Source organism: Lontra canadensis, unplaced genomic scaffold (genome assembly GCF_010015895.1).
Source record: "Lontra canadensis isolate GAN:19392208 unplaced genomic scaffold, GSC_riverotter_1.0 scaffold413, whole genome shotgun sequence".
NCBI classification, from domain to species: domain Eukaryota; kingdom Metazoa; phylum Chordata; class Mammalia; order Carnivora; family Mustelidae; genus Lontra; species Lontra canadensis.
In genome coordinates, this window is record NW_022631407.1 from 36,710 (window position 1) to 57,326 (window position 20,617).

The 20,617-nt window shown below is 43.0% G+C and overlaps 1 protein-coding gene and 1 pseudogene across 1 annotated transcript in view; both read right to left on the bottom strand.

The window, feature by feature from the left end:
- The window catches only part of LOC116862959 (DDB1- and CUL4-associated factor 5-like), a gene marked incomplete at its 3' end in the record, with an annotated part of 54,031 nt that extends 36,403 nt beyond the window's left edge, over nucleotides 1-17,628 (bottom strand). Inside the window, exon 1 of the mRNA XM_032850403.1 lies at nucleotides 17,219-17,628. Coding sequence (XP_032706294.1) covers nucleotides 17,219-17,432 — 214 coding nt within the window. The remainder of the gene's footprint in view (nucleotides 1-17,218) is intronic.
- Nucleotides 1,478-18,855, bottom strand: LOC116862958 (annotated as a pseudogene).
- Between the last annotated feature and the right edge of the window lie 1,762 nt (nucleotides 18,856-20,617).

A 20,617-nucleotide genomic window follows, 5' to 3' on the forward strand; every position in this document is an offset into this window, starting at 1 on the left:
GCAATTTTAGTTAATAACCCTTTATATTGTAGGGACATCTGGGTGGATCAGTCAGTTAAGTATCTGACTTCGGCTTGGGTCCTGATCCCAGGGTGCTGGGTTGGAGCCTCTGCTCAGCGGAGAGCCTGCTTTTCCCTCCCCCCTCTGCCAAGCCCCCTGCTCCTGCTCTCTCTCATATAAATAAAGTCTTTTTTTTAAAAATCCCTTTTATATTGCTGTAGCTGCTTTTTTTTTTCAACTTACAGAGACAAAAGGAAAATTATTCAGCACGCCTTAAATCTTTTTAGCCTATTTACTCCTTCTTTGCAGTGTATATATCACCACTTTGTGAAGCCAAACTTTTTGTGTGGCCCATACCTCTCCTGAGTTTTAAGAGCAGGCATGGAGATACAGAGGCTCAGCCTGTGGGCCACACAGCCAGCCACTTCAGTGAATGGGAAATGAAGTCTGTTTTGCTTTTTTCCCAAAGATGAAAATAATTAGCATTATTCTCAGTACAGAAATTCATTCACATACGTCTCTGCTCGTGAGGTAAGGATTAAATAAGCCCTTTTTCCAGATGAGGATGAGAGAGACATAATGACTTGTTAACAATCCAAGGAGCTAGGCCTGGAGCCTAAAACCAACTTGTGTCCCTCTTACCCCAAAGTGGGGAGGCCAAAATACTACTGTGAATTTTAAGCGAGTCTGCCCTACCACATTACACAGGAAAGAAAAGCATTTTCCATTGTCTCCATTATTTTTCTCCTAGAGATGCCTGGCATTTTGCTGGGTTTTTAAATCATTTTCAAGTGTAGAGTTTTGTGGCATTAAATACATTCACATTTTCACATTGTTATGCAAGTATCACCACCACCCATCTCCAAAACTTTTTCATCCTCCCAATCTGAAATTCTGTACAAAAAAATAAATCTCCATTCCTGACTCTCCCCTGCCCTTGGCAACCATGATTCTAACTCTAGAGACCCTATTTCTGTCTCCAGGAGTTCAACTACTCTAAGTACCTCATATAAATGGACTCAAATAATATTTGTCCTTTTATGATTAGCTTATTTCATCATAATGTCTTCATGGTTCAATACATATTTTGTGGCATGTGTCAGAATTTCCTTTTTAAGGCTGAATAATATTCTGTTTTATGTATATACCACATTTTGTTTGTCCATTCATGCTCCCAATCTTTGGCTATAGTGAATATGCTATTATGAACATGAGTGTACAAATTATCTGTTCAACTCCCTGCTTTCAATTCTTTGGGGTTTATACCCAAAAATGAAATTCCTGGCTAATACAGTAATTCTGTTTACTTTTCTGAGGAACTGAAAACTATTTCTGAGTATTGTTTTCACAGTGGCTGTGCCATCCTACATTCCCACCAACCAACACTGCACTAGACTTCCAATTTCTCCACATCCTCACCAACACCTATTATTTTGTTTTGGTCTTGGTTTTTTTTTTTTTTTTCTTAAATGTACAGTGTTTATAATACGAGGGCCAGAGCTCTCTCCCCACCTCAAGTTTATACATTTTTGATTGGCTTGTGAGGCCAATAGGGATACTTCTTGTCTAATTTGTTTCTGGGAAGGCTTCATTCAGGTCCTCAATGGTCATCTGATCAAAGGGAACTATGTTCCTTAGCTTCTCCAGCTGTATCTCGTATTCCACAATCCTGGCCTTTGAGACAAAAACTTGGCACAACTTTTCACATCTTCTTTTTCTTCAGCATCCAACTGAACAGTGTATTTATCCTCTGGCACAGGAATCTTCAGGGCATTGAACTTCTTCTCAAAGTCATCTACCAAGCCAGCCTTCACCACATTGGCCTTTTAGTAAGCCCAGTCGATAGTAGGGGGTTTCTCAGGGGCAGAGGCCAACTTGGAGGTGTCTCATTCCAAGATTTCAGGGAGTTAGCAATGGCCTTCTGGTTTCGGGGTATGATCTCCCCAAAAGCTACCCAGTCAATAGTTTTTAGAGCAAGTTTTCGCCCAGCCATCTTGAGATCCTTCACTGACCCTGGCTGCCCAGAGTCCACGGTCTTGTGTTGTTTTTAAGTAACAGTTATCCTAATGGGTTTGAAATGTTTGCTGGCCTTTTTGACCTTCAAATAATACACCAAAACAACTCTTAAGTCCTTACTGAATATCTTGAAGCACATCATGCAGTCTGTTATTTTTCTTCATTGTTTTATTTTACATTTACCTACTCTGAAAGTCAGTAGTAATCAGGGACACCTAGATGGCTCAGTCAGCTAAGCTCCAACTCTTGGTTTCAGCTCAGGTTACTCTCAGGGGTCATGAGACTGAGCCCTGGTTTGGCTCTGCTGGGTGTAGAGCCTACTTAAGATTCTCTCTCTCTGTCTCCACCCTCACAAGCTCTCTCTCTCCAAAAAAAAAAAAAAAAAAAGAAAAGAAAAGAAAGAAAGAAAAAGAGAGTAGTCACTCTTCTGCTCTCTCATTCCATCCGGACAAAAAGAGTTGCCTGCAGTTTATCCTCATTGGTGCTTCACTACTGGAAGGAAATGATGTCATACATAAATCTGAGATATTTATATGCATACTCTCCTCAAATCATATGCATACTCTCCTCAAATCACTTACGAAAACATTAAGAGCCCTATCTCCATTTACCCAAGCCTGCCACTTCTGTAATTAGACCTATTTTAGAGGCAGACGTAGCATGAGGCAGCACAGCATTCAAAACCCTAGGCTTGGCATACAAGTGCAAAGGTTCAACTCTGGATGTAACTACCACTTACTAGCTGAGCACCTTTAGGCAGGTAACTTAACCTCTCTTGCTTGTATCCTCTCCTCTGCAAAACTGAGAAAATAACCCCACCTATTTTATAGTGTTATGTTAGGATTAATGAGATAGATCTGTGTGGAGGGCTTGGCCCATTGCCTGATACACAGTGTGAGCTACAGAAATGTTAGCCAATCGTATGCCGTTTGAACTCCAACAATAGCTAACATAGCTAAATTTACTCTGGGCCAGGGGCTATCCTAAGGATTTTACATTTAGTGGCTCTTCTAATCCTTTTAACTATCTTATCAAAAAGGTATTGTTGTTATCCTTATTATCCAGATAAAACTACAGAAAAACTAACTATCCTGAAGGTACACAGCAATCAAGAGTGGGATTGAGGATCTGAATCCCAGCCAGGTACTCTGGGTCCAGAGACTGTACTCCTTACAGGATACAATCCAGCCTCTCAAATACAACAGGGGCCAGGACAAAGCAAATGAGGGAAACCTGTCAGAGTGAAGGGCGGACTGGAGAACATATAACCCTTTTAAAGAACAAGCTGCTACTGAGCTCCAGCCAGTTATAGCCATAGAGGAATGCAGCCTCAAGATTGCCTGATCTTTGAATTTTTCAAGAAAAGCCAGCAACCTAAGGAGAAGGCTTTTTTCTTAAAGATTCTATTTATGTATGTATTTGCTTATTTATTTATTTAGAAAGCATGCACACACGTGTGCACACAGGGGTGAGGAGGGGCAAAGGGTCAAAAGGAGAGTCTCAAGAAGACTCCCCTACTCATGACCCTGAGAGATCATGACCTGAGCCTAAACCAAGAGCCAGCTGCTTAACCAGTTGAGCCACCCAGGCGCTCCCACAGACTGAAGGATTTTAATATAACAGACCGAAAATCTCTCTGGTATGGTTTCAGATTCTACAATGCAACTGATCTAAGAAACTTCCACTTGTTGAGTTTTGATATAATCTCAAAGAATATGCACAGTCATCTGATAAGGCATTAAAATACTCTTCCCTTTTCTAATTACATACCTGTGTAAGGCTGAATTTTCTTCATATATGTCAGCTAAACCAATATTCCACAACAGATTAAATGTAAATGCCTTCATAATGTCTGACATTAAAAAGGTGGAAAGAGGTGACAATGTTACTCCTCTCACTATTTATTATTTTGGAAAATAGTTACTTTTCGTTATTATATTATTATGTTAATATAAGGTTTATTATTTCCCGTCTTAAACGAATTTTTAAGCTTTACCAGCTTTAAATTCTAATACAGTAAAAACTGATAAAGATGACCCACATAAAGTTCTTTGAGGTCTTCAATGACTTTTCAGAGATCCTGAGACCAAAGAGTTTAAGAATTTTTTATTTCGAAAGTGGTTCTTACCCAGAGTGATCTCGCGCCTGAACCATTTGGCAACGTCTGAAGACATTTTTGTCATCACAACAGGGGAGGTGCTGTTGGCGTATACTGGTCAGAGGCCATGGATGCTGCTAAACATGCTACAGCACACAGGACAGCCCCCCCATAACAAAGAATTACCCAGCCCCAATGTCAATACTGTTGAGGCTGAGAAACCCTGCTTTTGAGAAATAGTCAATGACCTACCCAAAAAATGTTAATATTAAGAAGACAGTTACAAGGCAGCAGAGATCACCTAATTCTAATTTTTTTAAAGATTTTATTTATTAGAGAGACAGAGAGAAAGCACAAGCAGGCAGAGCAGCAGGCAGAGGGAGAGGGAGAAGCAGGCTCTCCACTGAGCAGAAAGCCCGATGTGGGGCTCGATCCCAACCTGAGCTGAAGGCAGCCGCTTAATTGACTGAGCCACCCAGGCACGCCCTAAATCTAATTTTTTAAAAAATTTTTAAAAGATTTATTTATTTGAGAGAGAGAGGGAGAGAGCATGAGAACACGAGTAGAAGGAGGGGATGAGGAAGAGGGAGAGAGAGGATCTCAAGCAAACTCCCGGATGAGCACAGAGCCCAACCTGGGGTTCCATCCCAGGAGCCTGAGATCATGATCTGAGCTGAAATCAAGAGTTGGACACTTAACCACCCAGGTGCCCCCCAATTTTATTTTTAAAATATGTACATATGCATACAAAAAAGGCTAAAATATGTCACCTGTGTCAAAAATGGTCATCCTGAGTAGGTGGATGTACTTCCTTTATCTCTTTATTTTCTGAATTTCCTACAGTTAATATAGATCTTTTTAAAAACTTGTGAATAAATGGGAAGCCTATCTTCTAAGTACCCTATTCTACTGACTTGCATGATTCAACAGGAAATTCTCAATAGTAAAGGAAGGAATTAATGAGATGTCAAACAAAAGCTCCTCAAATAGAGCTAGGGGAACACTAAAAACAGATTCTTGTGTCTCAATAACAGTAAGGAATCACAAGGAAGTTATTAAGATAGTATGATGCACTACAAGGTACTCCCAGACCACAGATCATGTCCAGTCTCACTTCTTCCATACAGAACTAACCTGGACAATATGTCTCCTGATTATATCACAGACACTCTCTTCATTTATTCTGAATAGTTTCTGATTTTTTCCTTTTTAAAAATAAAAACACTGCCTAACTTTTGCAAAATTCCTTGCATAAGCAACATTAACAACATAATAAAGCTTTCTTTTCTCTGCTTGAGCAATTCTAAAAAAGTTGAGCCAATGCAAGCCCAATGCTTTTTAGTCCTTTGAGGAAGGCACACGATACCCACCCATAAGCAGGTATAAACAGAGATGTCAACCCTGAGAGTCAAGGGCTGCTTGAAGCTGGTTGCCAAACATGCAAATCTCAATTGTTTCTTGCTAGTATGTGGAAGGCAAAAACACATGCTTCAGTCATCTATGGCAGAGAGTGAGTGGTATCTGTATAAACCATCAAACTTGGTCAAGACACCACTACAAAAGGAAACAAAACAATCCTCAGAGGTTCCAATTAGTCACTTGGCCTTAAGTAGTAACACAAAAGATACAACTGAAATTAGATACAAGACTTGAATGGAAATTCAGAATGAGAGAAGCTATATAACATGATTTTGATAGGCACCTAGGTTTGCAGAAAATTCCTCCTCCTGAGTAATGTTCTTGGAAGGAAACAGACTTTTCAAAGTAGGGAAGTATAGGCTGACGAAGAATTAAAAGTCGAGACTCAGCCAGTGACAGTGTGCCTCCAACCTGGAAAATCTCTACTGACTTATCTCTAAAATAACGGGCACTGCCAACTTACTCAAAACAACCATGTTCAGGGACAATGAAACTGCACATAAAATGTAGTAGCAGTGGGGCGCCGGGGTGGCACAGTTGGTTAAGTGTCTGACTCTTGATTTCAGTTCCGGTCATGATTTCAGGGTCCTGGGATTAAGCCCTGTGTTGGGCTCTGCACTCAGCAGAGAATCTACTTGAGGATTCTCTCTCCCCATCTCCCTCTGCTCCTGCCCCCGACCACTGTTCACACGTGCACACTCTCTCTAAAATAAATAAATCTAAAAAAATAAATAAGGAAAGAATGTGGGGCGCCTGGGTGACTCAGTGGGTTAAGCCTCTGCCTTCAGCTCAGGTCATGATCTCAGGGTCCTGGGATCGAGCCCCACATCGGGCTCTCTGCTCAGCAAGGAGCCTGCTTCCCCTTCTCTCTCTGCCTGCCTCTCTGCCTACTTGTGATCTCTCTTTCTCTCTCTCTGTCAAATAAATAAATAAATAAAATCTTTTTAAAAAATAAATAAGGAAAGAATGTAATGGCAGAGGAAGCCAACAAAAGAGTTTAACACTTTACCTGAGTAAAGCCCTTTAGAAACACAGAACCTCGTGACTTTCCCTACTGAGAGACCAGTTTTTAATCTTGACTGTACTATTTAACTAGTTGCAAACTACTGGGCAAATCACTTCTTTGCTCTTCTGTGTCCCTATAAGTAAAATTAAAAGCTTCAATTAGATGACCATTCATCTTTTCCGGCAATAAAATTCTATGATTCTACAGAGACAGAACATTAGTAGTAAAAGAGCACAGTGACAATGGTGAAATTAGGCCTCTAAACCAGATCTCTTAAACCCTTTTTTAAAGATTTTATTTATTTATTTGACACAGAGAGACAGAGCGAGAGAGGGAACACAAGCAGAGGGAGTGGGAGAAGGGAGAACCAGGCTTCCTCCTGAGCAGGGACCCCAATGTGGGGCTCCATGCCAGGATCTGGGATCATGACCTGAGCCGAAGGCAGACGCTTAACAACCAAGCCACCAGGTGCCCCTAAACTTCTTTACTGATGTCATTTCACAACATGAAAGATAGTCTAGAGCCAACTGGCCATATACCTGAAAAGCTACAATTCCTGAAAATCCTTCCCAGGGCCAATCTATACATTCGAGGGGCCAACTTTTACTCCAAATGTATTCTGGTGCTGGGCAGATATTCCATAACATGGAGTTTTAACAACATAGCTTTTTTTTTCTTTAAGATTTTATTTATTCATTTGAGAGAGAGAAAGAGAGTGAGAGAGAGAGCATGAGAGCTGACTCCCCATGGAGAGAAGCAGACTCCCCATGGAGCTGGGAACCCGATGTGGAACTTGATCCTGGAATTCCGAGATCACAACCTGACCTGAAGGCAGTCGCTTAACCGACTGAGCCACCCAGGCGCCCTTACCGTAGTTTTAACATCAACATCACACAACATTTTGGATAAAAACACCTCAGGGGAAAAAAAATCCCACTCAGCGGGGAATCATTCCCCAAAACACTTTTCCTTAAAATGAACTGCAAAAGAAAAAAACCCACAGGAAGACTTTTTTAAAGGGGGGAAGGAAGAAGTACAAGAGAACATCAGAACAATAACTCTAAGAGGAGGTATATACAAAGGAAGGGGTAACTTCTAGGCTCTGGATGTAGCATTTTCTTAACAGTTTTAGCTGTCTCTACTGCTTTCTAATAAGAAAGGTAGGAACAAATGACTAACCAACCACTCAGCCTCTCAGGCTCAACACAGTACCTTAAAAGTGGCAGCTGAAAGACCTGACAACAGAATGGAGGCTTGCAGGCTTTCTCACAGAGGCATTAGATGGTGAACAGGAAGAGCTAAGAGAGTACGGCTTCAGTTTTACTTGAGTTCCAGGCAGCTCAGGTGATTATGAGTAGCCATATAACTTACCATTGAAATTAGGACTTTTTTTAAGAATGAAAGGAGTGTTAATAATTGTACTGGCACAATGGGGAAATTGGGATAGTCCCAAGTAAACCAGAATATATGGTCACCTTGTTATCAGGTGACCAGACCACAGCAAGGTAGGCGGGGGACCTACAGAGTTACCTTAACAACTATATAAGGTAATCTTACCTTGCTGTATCAAGGGGTAGGAGCCAAGCAGAAGCAAAAGGGAAGATGGGAATCAGTCTTTCCACCAACATCTCCACTACTAGGATCTGTTATAAACCTATCAATTTCCTCAGGTGCCATTTTCTCATTGATTCCTACATGCCCCAATCCTCCAGAATGTAACTTCCATTTTAAAATTAGCCAGAATAAGAAAAAAATTCTCAGGGCACAGGGACTTCACCTCCAATGCATGTCAATTCTGCATCCTGAGAGGTGTGTGATAGAATCTTGGGTATCAACACTGCGAAGTGCAATGAGTGAGTAAGGTATCAAGGAAAGTGTGACTGTAAAGGTATGGGGAGAGCAGATAACCAAAGTGACAAACTGCTGTTGTCAAGTCTTTCCCTGAATTCCTGACTTAGGATAACTGATGTGAAGAACAAGTGGATTCTAACCCTCCTTGTTAACGTAATCTGTGAATAACCTTGGAAAGGAAATGTCTTCTTTCTCACAGAAGCAAGTGCAGTTGCTGGTGACAGAAGTAAATTTTATTTGCAAAACATTCTAGTTAAGCTCACTAAGGATTAAACAGGCTTATCATTTGGTCTAGGAGTCATACCTTCCTTTGTTGATATTGTGTCTGTGCCAATGTACTTCCAAATGACTTACCAGTATTCTCTGGGCAAATTATCCCATGTTACACTGTTTAAACTTCTTCCAAAAAGCACTTTATCCTTATTCATCTATGTCCTTATGAGGAGACACCTATTTCTTTTGGATAAAATCAGGCAAATGTACTCAACCAGTATGCTTTCAGGAGATAATCTAACTCAAATTACAGGCTCAGTAAACAGTATGAGTCATGTATGTTGTTTGTATTTTCGGTTGGGCTAATGGAGAAGAGGAACCAAACCGGTAACCAGAATAAACCACTCCTAATTACACTTCGCAGGTAAAGTTTAACCCAGTGTGAAGTTACATGGTTTATGTAAACAAGTGTAAACACACAAAGCGTAAGGAAGAAGGAGACTTTAGATGACTGTCAAGACCAACGTCTAGGTGAAGTGATTTCTAGCACCAAGAGAGTTCTGATGGAGGGGTGTATATGGTAGCTATGACTAGAACTATGCTTACTGGCTTGAAGCCCACTGATCTATCCCCACAGCTATACCCCTTTCTTCATTTACACAAAAGCAGAGGGAAAAGCAGTTAGCAAAGTATCGGTGTGATAGCAAGAGAAGAGAATGTTGGGAAAGTCAGAGCCTACAGAACAGTCTAAAAATTTCAGAGTAGTCAGCAAATCTCAGCTGCTCCAGCAGACTCCGGCTGCAAATCCAACTCTACCCCAAACTACATGAGCCTTGGAAGTCACTTAACTTCCCTGTGCCTCAGTTTCTTCATATGTAAAATAAGGATAACAGCACTAACCCTACCGTTGGTAAGGTTAAGTATTAAATGTGGTCACATACATAAATGTGCCTGACATAGGAAACACCCCCAAATAATATGTGATAAATGAATGACATGCTCAAAAATTAGCTATTTTTTGTTTAACATTTATCTTTGTGAACAGCAATGTCTCAGATGAACATCAGGTAAGGCATTCCTATTTAATTTGGTGGACCCTGGGGAGCACTGTAGATTTTTTTGAGGGATCAGCAGCAGATGTGTGATCATGACAGTTAAGTTCTGGGAGGCTTATGTTGGCAGCGGTGACTAATAAGTATTAAAGCTGAAAAAAACAAAAACTTCGGAAGCAGCTACTGGAACCAAATTTCCTACAAAGACCAAGGTAACAGGCCAAGGTAATAACCTTTTTTCATCCCTAGAATTAGATTTCACTTCATTTTAACCAGAAACAATGAATTCCAATATCTATTCTTCCACCAATGCCCTACCTGTTCTCTGCATTACAGAACCCTCAGCACTCATTGATCGGTGTCCTGTCTTGATTTTTTTAGCACCTAGTTATGACAATGAATACAAAACCTTCAAATGACTAGGCCATAGATAATACTGGCTATTCTCCAAGTGGCAAATAAAACATATGAAATGCTTAGCAGAGAGCCTGGCATACATTATAAGCTAATTAAGATTAAAGAGGCACACACAGTATATTCCCATTAAATATTTTTAATGAACAAATAAACATAAGATACCTGTGTGGAACAAGTTAACTTTATTTACAGCAAAACACAGAAATATAATTAATCATCTAAGAGGAGCAACTAGAGTTGCACATGCGCTCAGAAATTGCTCATTTTTCAGTTTTCAATTTTTTAAAAGATTCAGAAAAGATAAATTACCCTATAAGAAAAGGGAAAGAAAAATATAAAAAGGCAACTCAGAAACAGCACATGCCTCAGAGCAATGGGCCCTACTTGACCTGCGGACTGCCAAATACTAACAAGGCAGCTCCGGGCAAGTCATCTTTCTACTTTTCCATTCCCCTTTCCATAATATGAAGATCTTTCCTTCTCTCTGAGTCAATGAGGAAGAAAGAAGATACAAAAAAGACTACCTAAAGCAGTACTTCCAGAGCTTCAGTCAATCTCAATCAACTTTTGATTTCTGCCATATCCATGTAACACATTCACCATTATTTTTCTTTACATTGACTTTAAAAAATTTTAACCTCACCTTAAGCAATAAATTCATTAAAAATATTTTATATATGCTGGTTAACTTTTCCATTTATTTATTCAAAGATCACTTAAAATCAGCTTACATATCCACAGGCAAATAGTAACCTAACCCTTATAACTTAAAATCAAAATTTTAAACACAACAGAGAATCAAGTAGAAAAGAAGTGTAATTTCACATTCTCACAATAATCTGAGGTTAACCTTAACAGATAAATATTCAGTTAACTGTTAAGAGACAATACTTATGTGGGTTACCAAAAATTGAAAATAGAACTGATTCCTTCTTAAGCTACACAATCTTCATTTGAATTAGGGTTTTAGTTCCTTTAATTTTAAAAGGCTTTAATACTACCCTTGAGTATCTAAATTCAGACTAAAACAATAAAAAAAGCAATTACTTCCTTCTTGAAACCATAAAAAAGAAAAAATTAAAATTAAGTGCTGTTTATTAACAAATGGAAGCGACCTTCACTTGGCTCAATGCATAAGATAAATGAAACTACTTCTTAACTCACAATTCAGAAGGCAGCATCTATCTGTGTTTCAAGTTCTACTGGTCAGTAAAGCTTCCCTGATCTAAAGGATTCCAACTGCACTTTACAACCAAATCTAACAATAATCAGTGAATGAGTACTTGTGTCGTCCCCAAGATACATAACTGAGGGCTACTGCTCCTCTCAGAAACTCTTAGTAAAATCAAAAACACACTGGCATTAAGTTAAGCAGTGACGATCCTTTGAACAATACAGAACACAAAGACAACTTTTTGCTGTGCTAATAATGTGTAATAAAACTGGTGGGTCATCAGTTCAACCTCACTGGCTTATTTTGTTATTTTAGATTTTATTTATTTATTTGACACAGAGAGAGAGCAAGAGAGGAACACAAGCAGGAGGAATGGGAGAGGGAGAAGCAGGCCTCCCGCTGAGCAGGGAGCCTGATACAGGGCTCAGGGCTCCATCCAAGGCCCCAGGATCATGACCTGAGCCAAAGGCAGACCCTTAATGACTGAGCCACCCAGGCGCCCCCTCACTAGCTTATTTTAAAATAGAAGTGACAAACCTAGGCATAATTCTAAATCTGCCAATCTCTGATAGGTATCAATTAGCTGACTGAAGAACAAGTGGGAAAAATAATGTGCATCTATAAATATCCATGTTACCTTATCCTTATGACACGATCTCTATAATTCATCATAGCAATGTCTTCCAAGGCCATCTCTAACGAGCCCTTTCTTTCCCGCTAAAACTCATAAACAAGAGGATTATTTGCTATAATAAGTATAGCAAACCAGAAAAAAATCAGGTATCCTCTAAAGTATCATAAAGCAGAGGGAAAACATTTTTTAAAGGGCCATGGACTCTTACAGATGCTAAGTAAATGTTCCTAAAATGCAAGGTAAAGAGCATGGTTTATACCTGATTGATCATTTCTGTTCTAATTGCTTCTGCTTTATAAACTATGCACTCAAAAACTATTTGTTGTATTAATTGATAGACCAAAAGATAAAATTTAACACCTTCACAGCAATGGATTATGGGTAAATAGAAAGGCCCAGAGAAAATCCAATTGATTCCCTAATCCCCTTATTGAAATGTATGTACTATGAAAGCTTTTTCAAGTCACATATCTGCCCTACCACTAGCCATATTTTTCCTGATAAATTAACCACTAGACCAACAAATTCATTCCAACTAAACACATGAGAAGTTCTAATAAGGCTAAAACTTTATTCCACCGGCTAAAGCCAAACACTTTACCTGTAGATAACATGCTTTTAGATGAACTGACAAAAAAACTGATTCCATAAAATTGACAGAATTAGCGATTGGGAAACAGGAATGATCATTAATTGATAGGTTCAAATCGAGCATATGGTTATTATCACAGCTATTATTTGATGTTTAAAAATACGCTTTGATGAGAATACTGGGGTTAAGCTTATTTACAAAGCATTTTTTTTTTTTTAAAGATTTTATTTACTTGACAGAGATCACAAGTAGGCAGGCAGAGAGAGAGGAGGGGAAGCAGGCTCCCCACTGAGCAGAGAGCCCAATTCGGGATTCAATCCCAGGACACTGGGATCATGACCTGAGCCTGAGCCGAAGGCAGAGGCTTTAACCCACTGAGCCACCCAGGCACCCCTTACAAAGCATTTTTAACAGTTCATCTCATTGAGAGCTTTCTCAATTTTTCACATTGTATGGTCCTATGCACAAATAAATGTTAGATATTGAAAGTCCTACACGCAAATAAATGTTAGATATTGAAAGTGTCAATCTCCTAAAAGCTTTTGGTGAGGGTCAAGCTAAATAACCATACAAAGCTTTGCAGCAACAGCAACCAGAGCAAAAGCAGGGGCTAGGCTCTGGTGCTAAGAACTTAACAAGTGTTATTTCTACAGTCCTCACCACACCCTGTGGGGTATTACTGCTCTTAATATATAGCTGAGGAATCGGAGAGTGAGTGACTTAACAAAGGTAACCCAGTTAGCAAGTAGCTGATATTCACCCCCAGGCAGCCTGACTCCAGAATTCATGCTATTAATCGCTACCTAACTTATGATAATAAAGTCAGAGACCCACATGAAACAGAAATAGAACTAAACTTATAAACTTATCACTTATAAATATTATGACCAAGTAGATATAGTTAAATGTTTCTCCCCATGCACAACTCCTATTAACTAACGCTGAAACAGTACAGTTACAGATGCTATTGGAAAAACTTCTGAAGGTGCTTTTCCTACATTTAGTCATAAGCATCAAGAAAGAGATCATAATCTCTCACTGAAACTTAAAACTTCATACTAAGTTCATACAGGTTCTCATTATCAATTAGTCTTAAATATCAATTTCAGGGAAAATAGTATTTTTAGATGCAACCAAAGACTTAAAGGGTAAACCCAGGATATCCCCCAAATATGTGTTCTGGCATAAATTCCTTGATGTTGGTAGGATCTCTTATGAGTAGTACTTCAACGTACCTTGCGCCTTTTCATTCCACATCAAAAAGTCACAAAACTATCCTGTCTGCCCCATTTCCACAGGTCTGTTACCAATACTGTAAGAACAAGTGTCAGCTAATAATATCACAGGTTAAAAGTACCACAGGGAAGGAAAACAAGCTCAGCATTTTCTCTGAGAGACAGGTCACACTGTTCAGCTCACAAACCTAAACTTTACCTAATGTAATTCTCACAAGAGCCCTTCAGGTAAGTGCTGGTACATCAGGAAGCAGACCCAGAGAGGCTTAGCAACTTGACTACAAGGTCACACATTAAATGACACAACAGTGATTTCAACTATATATATGGTATACCCCCCACTGCCTTACAGGATAGCAAAGTAATGCCCTTTTCTGAACAACAATAAAGAAAAACACTTTTTAAGTTAAAAGTATTTTAATGTTAAAAAAAAAAAAAAATCCTCCCACTTGTTGCTGTCACAGTCTCACTGCCCAGCAGAACACCTTTTCTCCTTCCTGATTTTCTCTGGCTCACTCTTAGTATCTGCTGGCCTCATTGTGCCCTGGCAAAGGGGCCAGCTGTTAGAACAAAACAGCAATGATGTATCCTTAACAAACCACATTTTATAAGGCCACAGGAACCATGCAAATATTTTTGCCCTAGGTGTAAGTTAATTCTGCCAAATAGTTATGTGTCAGTTACAAGAAATGTGAGCCTGCCCAAACATTTAGGAAATAAAAACAGTGAACAAACTATGAACATACTATCATTTTACTCACAGCTTTCTAAAGTCTTTAACCAATCCAAACAAGATACAAGAACAACAAAATACATAAAGGTAATCTCATTACCATCGTAGAGTCTGGCCTCCCACCACATTATTGTGAAACATAAGGGATACAGAGCATTAGCCTCAAAATCCTAAGAGCCTCTCCCCTGGTGTTAACCGCTAAAGGACAATGACAGATAAGAGAATATGTAAACCTGACACTTTAAATAGTTTTAAATTGGGGAAGATTATTGAAGGACTTCCCAGAACAATATTTAATTAGCTTTAACAAGTTAAGGTGTATTTATGACTCCCAGAGGGGGCTTCCTTATCTGAAGCAAACAGGAGGAAATTTCTGTTAGCCTAAGTTGTACTGATAATGGAAGGTGAATAGCTAAAAAGGCTTTTAACCAAAAGTTTTTGTTCAGGAAATAAGAAAGAAAAGCTAAGTGTATCGGAGCTGGGGGGGGGGCGGTGTGGGCCCCTCAGGGTCCTGTTCCAGGGACCAGGAACAAGCACAGGAGTAGATAAAAAGGAAACAGGAAGGACTGAGCTAGAGGAAGTGTGGAGGGGAAGGAGGAGGAGTAAGGAAGGAGCGAAGAAGACTGAAACCCAGAAAGTAATGATGGAGATGGGCAACTCAGGCCTAGAAAAATAAGGAAATAAATGCCTGAAACCAGGAGGTTTGCCAGAGCCTGCCCTGTGGAAAGGACTCTCCTCTTCTACAGGACTACAATTAAGATAAATTACCTGGGCAAGACTAGAGAAAAAGGGGTTCATTTGAGACACGGGAAGGTCCTGAGCAAGGGTTAACTTATTGAGAAGAGACAACATTTTCAGTGTTTCTTCAAAAGTGTTAAGTTAAACTGGGTGAGTTGTAAGGCATGTAAATTATATCTTAATAAATCTGTTATTTTTAAAAAGTGTTAAGTCGGGAAACGTATGACTGTACCGTAATTAGTTCAGCCTGTAAGAGTACCCCTCAAATTCCCTCACCAAGTAGGAAGAATTTCCTTGTGTCTGGGGACATCTCTGTTGGAAAACATCAATCTGTTAAGGAGACTAGAGTATAATAAATACAGAAGGGGGAAAAAAAAAAACCGGTGAGCTCTCTAAAGAGATCTTCCCCATTTCTGCCCTCGGAATTTTTGGCAGTGTTGGGGAAGGAAGCTTTTGTTTGGGGTATGCCTTGAAGTAGAATATCAGGTTTCTTCAGCGGATGATCTAGGGCCAAAATCTACCTAGTCAAAGAGAAAACGATCTAGGGTGGAAAAGTCAAGTGAGTTCTGGAGAAACCCCAGAAGGTTTATCGTGAAAAGATCACACAAGTCTTATCTCTGCTACCCCTAAATTGGACTGTACGCCCGTGCCACTTCCGACTGTTACTCGCGATGAAGACGGATGCTTTGCCATGATCGCAGAAGTTTCTGGCCAGCTGCCCACTGACGTAAATTAGAAAACCATTCGGGGACTGGCCTGGGTGAAGCGAAGCGCCACGTCCAGCGCTGGGCTCCCGCTTCCTCCCTCTCAACGCAGGAAAAGGGAGAGAGCCGGGTAGAAGGCGAGCCGTCTTCGCCCTCCTCCCCCCTTCAACCGCTTTCGGGGAGTCGCCCGGCGGACCCCATCCCCACTCGCCCACCTGGCGCCCGAGACCCCCCGGGAGGAGGGCGGCGGCGGCGAGCGCCCCCGCGGGCAGCAGGCGCACCTCCCCTGGGGCAGCTGTCGCCGCGGCCCGCCCGGCCCGGGCCTCCCCGGGAGCAATAGGCTATCGATTCAGCTGCCTGTCGCTAGGAGCCCCGGGAGAGCGAGGCCTACACCGTCGGGCCGGAGCCCCGGCCTCGATTTCGCCACTTTCCCCACACCAGAGGGGGAGCCTGGGGGCAGCCGAGCCCAGCTGGGCGGGAGGGGGGAGGCGCGGAGACCACCTGCAACGGCAGCGGCCGGCAAAGGGGGTACGGGCGGGGGGCTGCAGCCAACAAGTCTCTGGGGGTCGCCCACCCACCACCCCCCGACTCACAAGTTACGCGTTCAAGTTCTGGCCGGTGCCCCGTGGCCTCCAGAGCCCCCAGCACTGCCCACACCGTAAGAAAAACACAACGCGGAAGAGGCCACTACAGCAAAGGGGAGATGGAGCCGGGCCCCTCAGGCCGCCGACGGGGGGGCGGCCAACAGCTACCCGCCCGGCTCCTCTCCTCGCTCACCCAGCCAGCCCCCCGAGTCGCGGCCCCCGACCCCTCGGCGGCCAGCCCTGTCACCGCCCGGCCCCCAGCCCCAAGGCCCCTTCTCCCGGACGCCGGCGCCAGGGACTCGAGCTCCCCCTGGCCTCCGGCGCGCCTCGGCCTCCTCCCCCTCCGAATCCCCAAAATGCCCCCCGCACCTTTTAAAGTACACGGAGCAAGAGTTTCCCATCAAACTTTGTCAGGCGGTAATCTCGCCCCCACCCCCCTCATCCCCGACCCACACTTCCAGGGCAGTCATCAGGAGAGATCACTTTGCACTTGGGATAAATCGAATTAAGGACCTGTCAACCATTTTAGGTCTTTTTTTTTTTTTTTTTTTTTTTTTAAACAGAAGACATCCTCTCCTTCCCCTCCCTCCCCTGCAAGGGTTTGAATTTGACACCAAACCTTCCCACCGCAGAAGAGGGGTTGAGGAGGGAGGGGGTGGGGGCGGAGGGGAGAAGGAGGGTGGTGAGGGAGAGCGAAAGGGGAGGTTGAAAGGGGGCCGGGAGGCGCGGGGCGGGGAAGGGAGTTGATTTACCTGAGACCAGCCACTGGCCTCCATTGTTGGAGAATTCAATGGCATTGACACAGCCGAAGTGGCCGAGGAGGTCCTTCTTGTAGAGGTTTCTGCAGCCTCGCAGGCGTCTCCTCTGAAAGTCCTGAGTGAGCAGGGGGTCCCCATGCAAGCCCCGCTGGGACAAGAAGCCCACCACTGACCTCATGCTGCCCCCCAGGCCAGCTCTCCTCTTCATGCTGGAACCGCCGCCGCCGCCGCTCGCGCCGCCGCCCCTCCCTCGGCCTCACGCGCGGCCGCCGCTCTCCCCCCACCCAACCCTCCCCCCGCGCAGCGATCCGGATGGTTCTTTAACCAGCCATGGCAGACGGAGCGAGGTGTGCAGACACTCGGTGGCGTTCGCGGCTTCCTGAGGGTCCCCTCCCTCCCTTCCCCCCCCCCCAGGCTCCTCCCTCTCCTCCGCCTCCTCCAGCAGCTGATCTTCAGCTGCGGCCGCGCTTCCGCGACGCGCGGCCCTTCCGCCGGCCGCGGGTGCCGGGGAACGCGGGCGGCAGCTGCCCCTCCCCCGCCGCGGGCTGCTGGCCGGAAGAACGCGGGCGGCTGGCCTGGAGACCGCGGGCGGCGGCGCGGCTTTCCCGCCGCAGCTCCTCCCGGCGCTGCGCCCCCTGAGTGCCGCACTCTGTGAAGTTGAGGGCGCGTAACAATCGGAGCGGTAGCGGGGCTGCGGACTCGCCTTCCTCCCACGGCCGCCGGCCCTCCTTCCCCACCCGCGGGGCCCGGCGTCGGGGCGAGGTCGGCTCCCGGCTCCTCTTTTTTTCGGTGGGGAGAATGCAGCCCGGGGGTGGCGGAGGGGTGGAGGACAGGCTGTGGTCGCCCGCCCGGGGTTCGTCTCATCCTCCCCCACTCCCCCCGAGCCCAGTCCAAGGAAAGGGAACCTGGAGTTAGGGCTGGACACGGGGTAAGGCCGATTGGGGGTTTTGTGAGTGCACCCGTCCCTCCCCTACCAAGTAAATGTTTTAATACTACCCGCATCCCACCCCACCGCCCCCGGTTCAGTTCTCCCTTCCTACAGCCATTCAGTAAAAAGGCTATACTGTCCGTCTAGTACATAGTAAGAGTGGTATATGGGAAGGGGTTGGGGGCGGGGGTCTTAATAAGGAGGGCGAAAATTGCCCAAGCTGAGTTGAGAAAGCTCCGAGAAACAAAGTACTTTCTGTCCTTTAGTTCTAGGTACATTCATTCCCAAGACACAAGAAGCTTTACCCGAAAACAGCAATATATGTTATTTAATTGGGTGCAGTGAGCTCTTCAAGGTCTTGAGTGTGGAGCCCTGACGCTGTACAGCTGTTAACCAGCAGCTGTGTTCCAGGCCAGAAGTAGCTGCACTACAGTAGACCGGGAGCCTCCCTGTTGACCCCAGCAAGAAGACTGGGTGTTAAGTGCTTTGGAATTCTACCAGACGCAGTAAAAGTCCCCCTGTCCGCGTGTTGTAGTTTTGCTAGAAGCTATCCCCTGTCGTTGAAAGAAACCATTGTCGGCTACTAAAACAGGCAGGTATCCGTTTCGCCTTTTCAATTTAGCAGGAATTGCATCCTCTGTATCAGAGATGGCACAGGGGCGGTTGAGTAGACACCCGTCAAAGGTGGGCTGACCACGGAAGAGGACACCCATTAGGCAAAATCACCTACTCCTACTTTTTGCAATATGGTTAATCATTCCAATAACATATGAAATTAAGTGTTTAAAAGTCAACATAATAGCAAATGTTATTTGATAGCTTAGTCACCAAATTTGAGGAATTATGGTTTTAATGGAGATTATTATCCTAAATAGGAAAATGTCTAGTGCTATCTTTTTAAAAAGTTTTGTTCTCAGGATGCTTCATTGTGTTTATTTGTTATAATAGCCCCATAAAGATCAGTAGTCGTATACCAGCTTGATGAATGATTTTTTAGCACCCAACATCTTTTTTTTTTTTTTAAGATGTTATTTGAGAAAGAGACAGCATGAACGGGAGGGGCAAAGGGAGAGAGAGAATCTCAAGCAGACTCCATGCTGAGCTTAGAGCCCAAAGCCGGGCTGAATGCCAAGGCCCCTGAGATCATGACCTGACCTGAAGCCAAGAGTCCCTCACTTAACTGTGCCACCCAGATGCCCCCCCCAACATCTTTTCCTCATAGCAATATCATAATGTGTAATTAAACATTTATTTTTGTGATTTTATCAGACTGTCCCCGACTCTGCTGTAAGCTCTCAGAGAGGGACCATGTGTTTCTTATGTCCAGAGTCAGTACATCCTGGCACTCAGGGACCACTTGAATATTTGTTGAATATTTGAATGAACCTAAGGAGTGGGGAAGAATATGGAAGGGAAGGTAATGACTTCTGTTATAGAAGGATTGAGTTTGAGATATCTGTACTTCATTCCAGTGGAGATGATTTCAAGGCCAGTTTCCTATCTCACTATTCCTTTTAACACAGTCAATCCACATATTCAAAAACAGAAGTCATCTGGCACCTTCTAGATCAACAAGACATCATTTATACCTACCTTATTTGCTTGCAAGGGGAGAGATGGACACAGTGATGATGTGGTTGAAGTGGCCTTTACTGTGGCAATATATGACACACTCTCAAGCTCTCCCCTCTTTAAACATATACCTTTTCTCCACAACTTTAAATGTGACTTGCTTTTCCCCAATCCCTGGAATAACTGTCCCATTTACCGCAGCCTAAAAATAGACAAGGATCTGATCACAAGCCAGCCCAATTCTAGGACTTTGCTAGAAACTTCCTTAACTGTTCAGTGACCAACCAGAACAGAAATGTAGGACCACTCAGTCTGTTTATCTCCTACTGCTGGTCTGGGCAGCTTTTTGTAAGGAGAATGCATAAAATCTCTCTCTTCGTTGTCCCATAATTGGGGTTGCCAGATAAAATGCAGGATGCCCACTTCAATATGAATTCCAGAAAAACAGTAATTTTAGCATATATATTTTCTGTACAATATTCAGAATATACTTATATTAAAGTAATTATTCATTGTTTATCTGAAATTCAAATCAAATTGGAGCATCCTATATCTTTTGCTAAATCTGGCAGCCCTACCTATAATATAATCCAGCTTCAAAAGATCAAGCCCCATGATATCTATTTGCTTTTATTACGAATTTAACATGGTCTCTTGTGTCCTTTATTGCAAACTAATATTATACATAACTGTTTAACATTTAATCAACTTCAGTGATCATATGAGGTTGGCCTTTCTGATACAGGCATTTATAGTGAAAAGTCCAGTGTACTTAACTTAAAAATAGGGAATGAAATTGGACTCTTGGATAATCTATCCACTACATAGAATGTACCGGGAAATGGAAAAAGGTGGAAAATTCATATTTTTCTCACCTAGGCCCAGAAACTCCT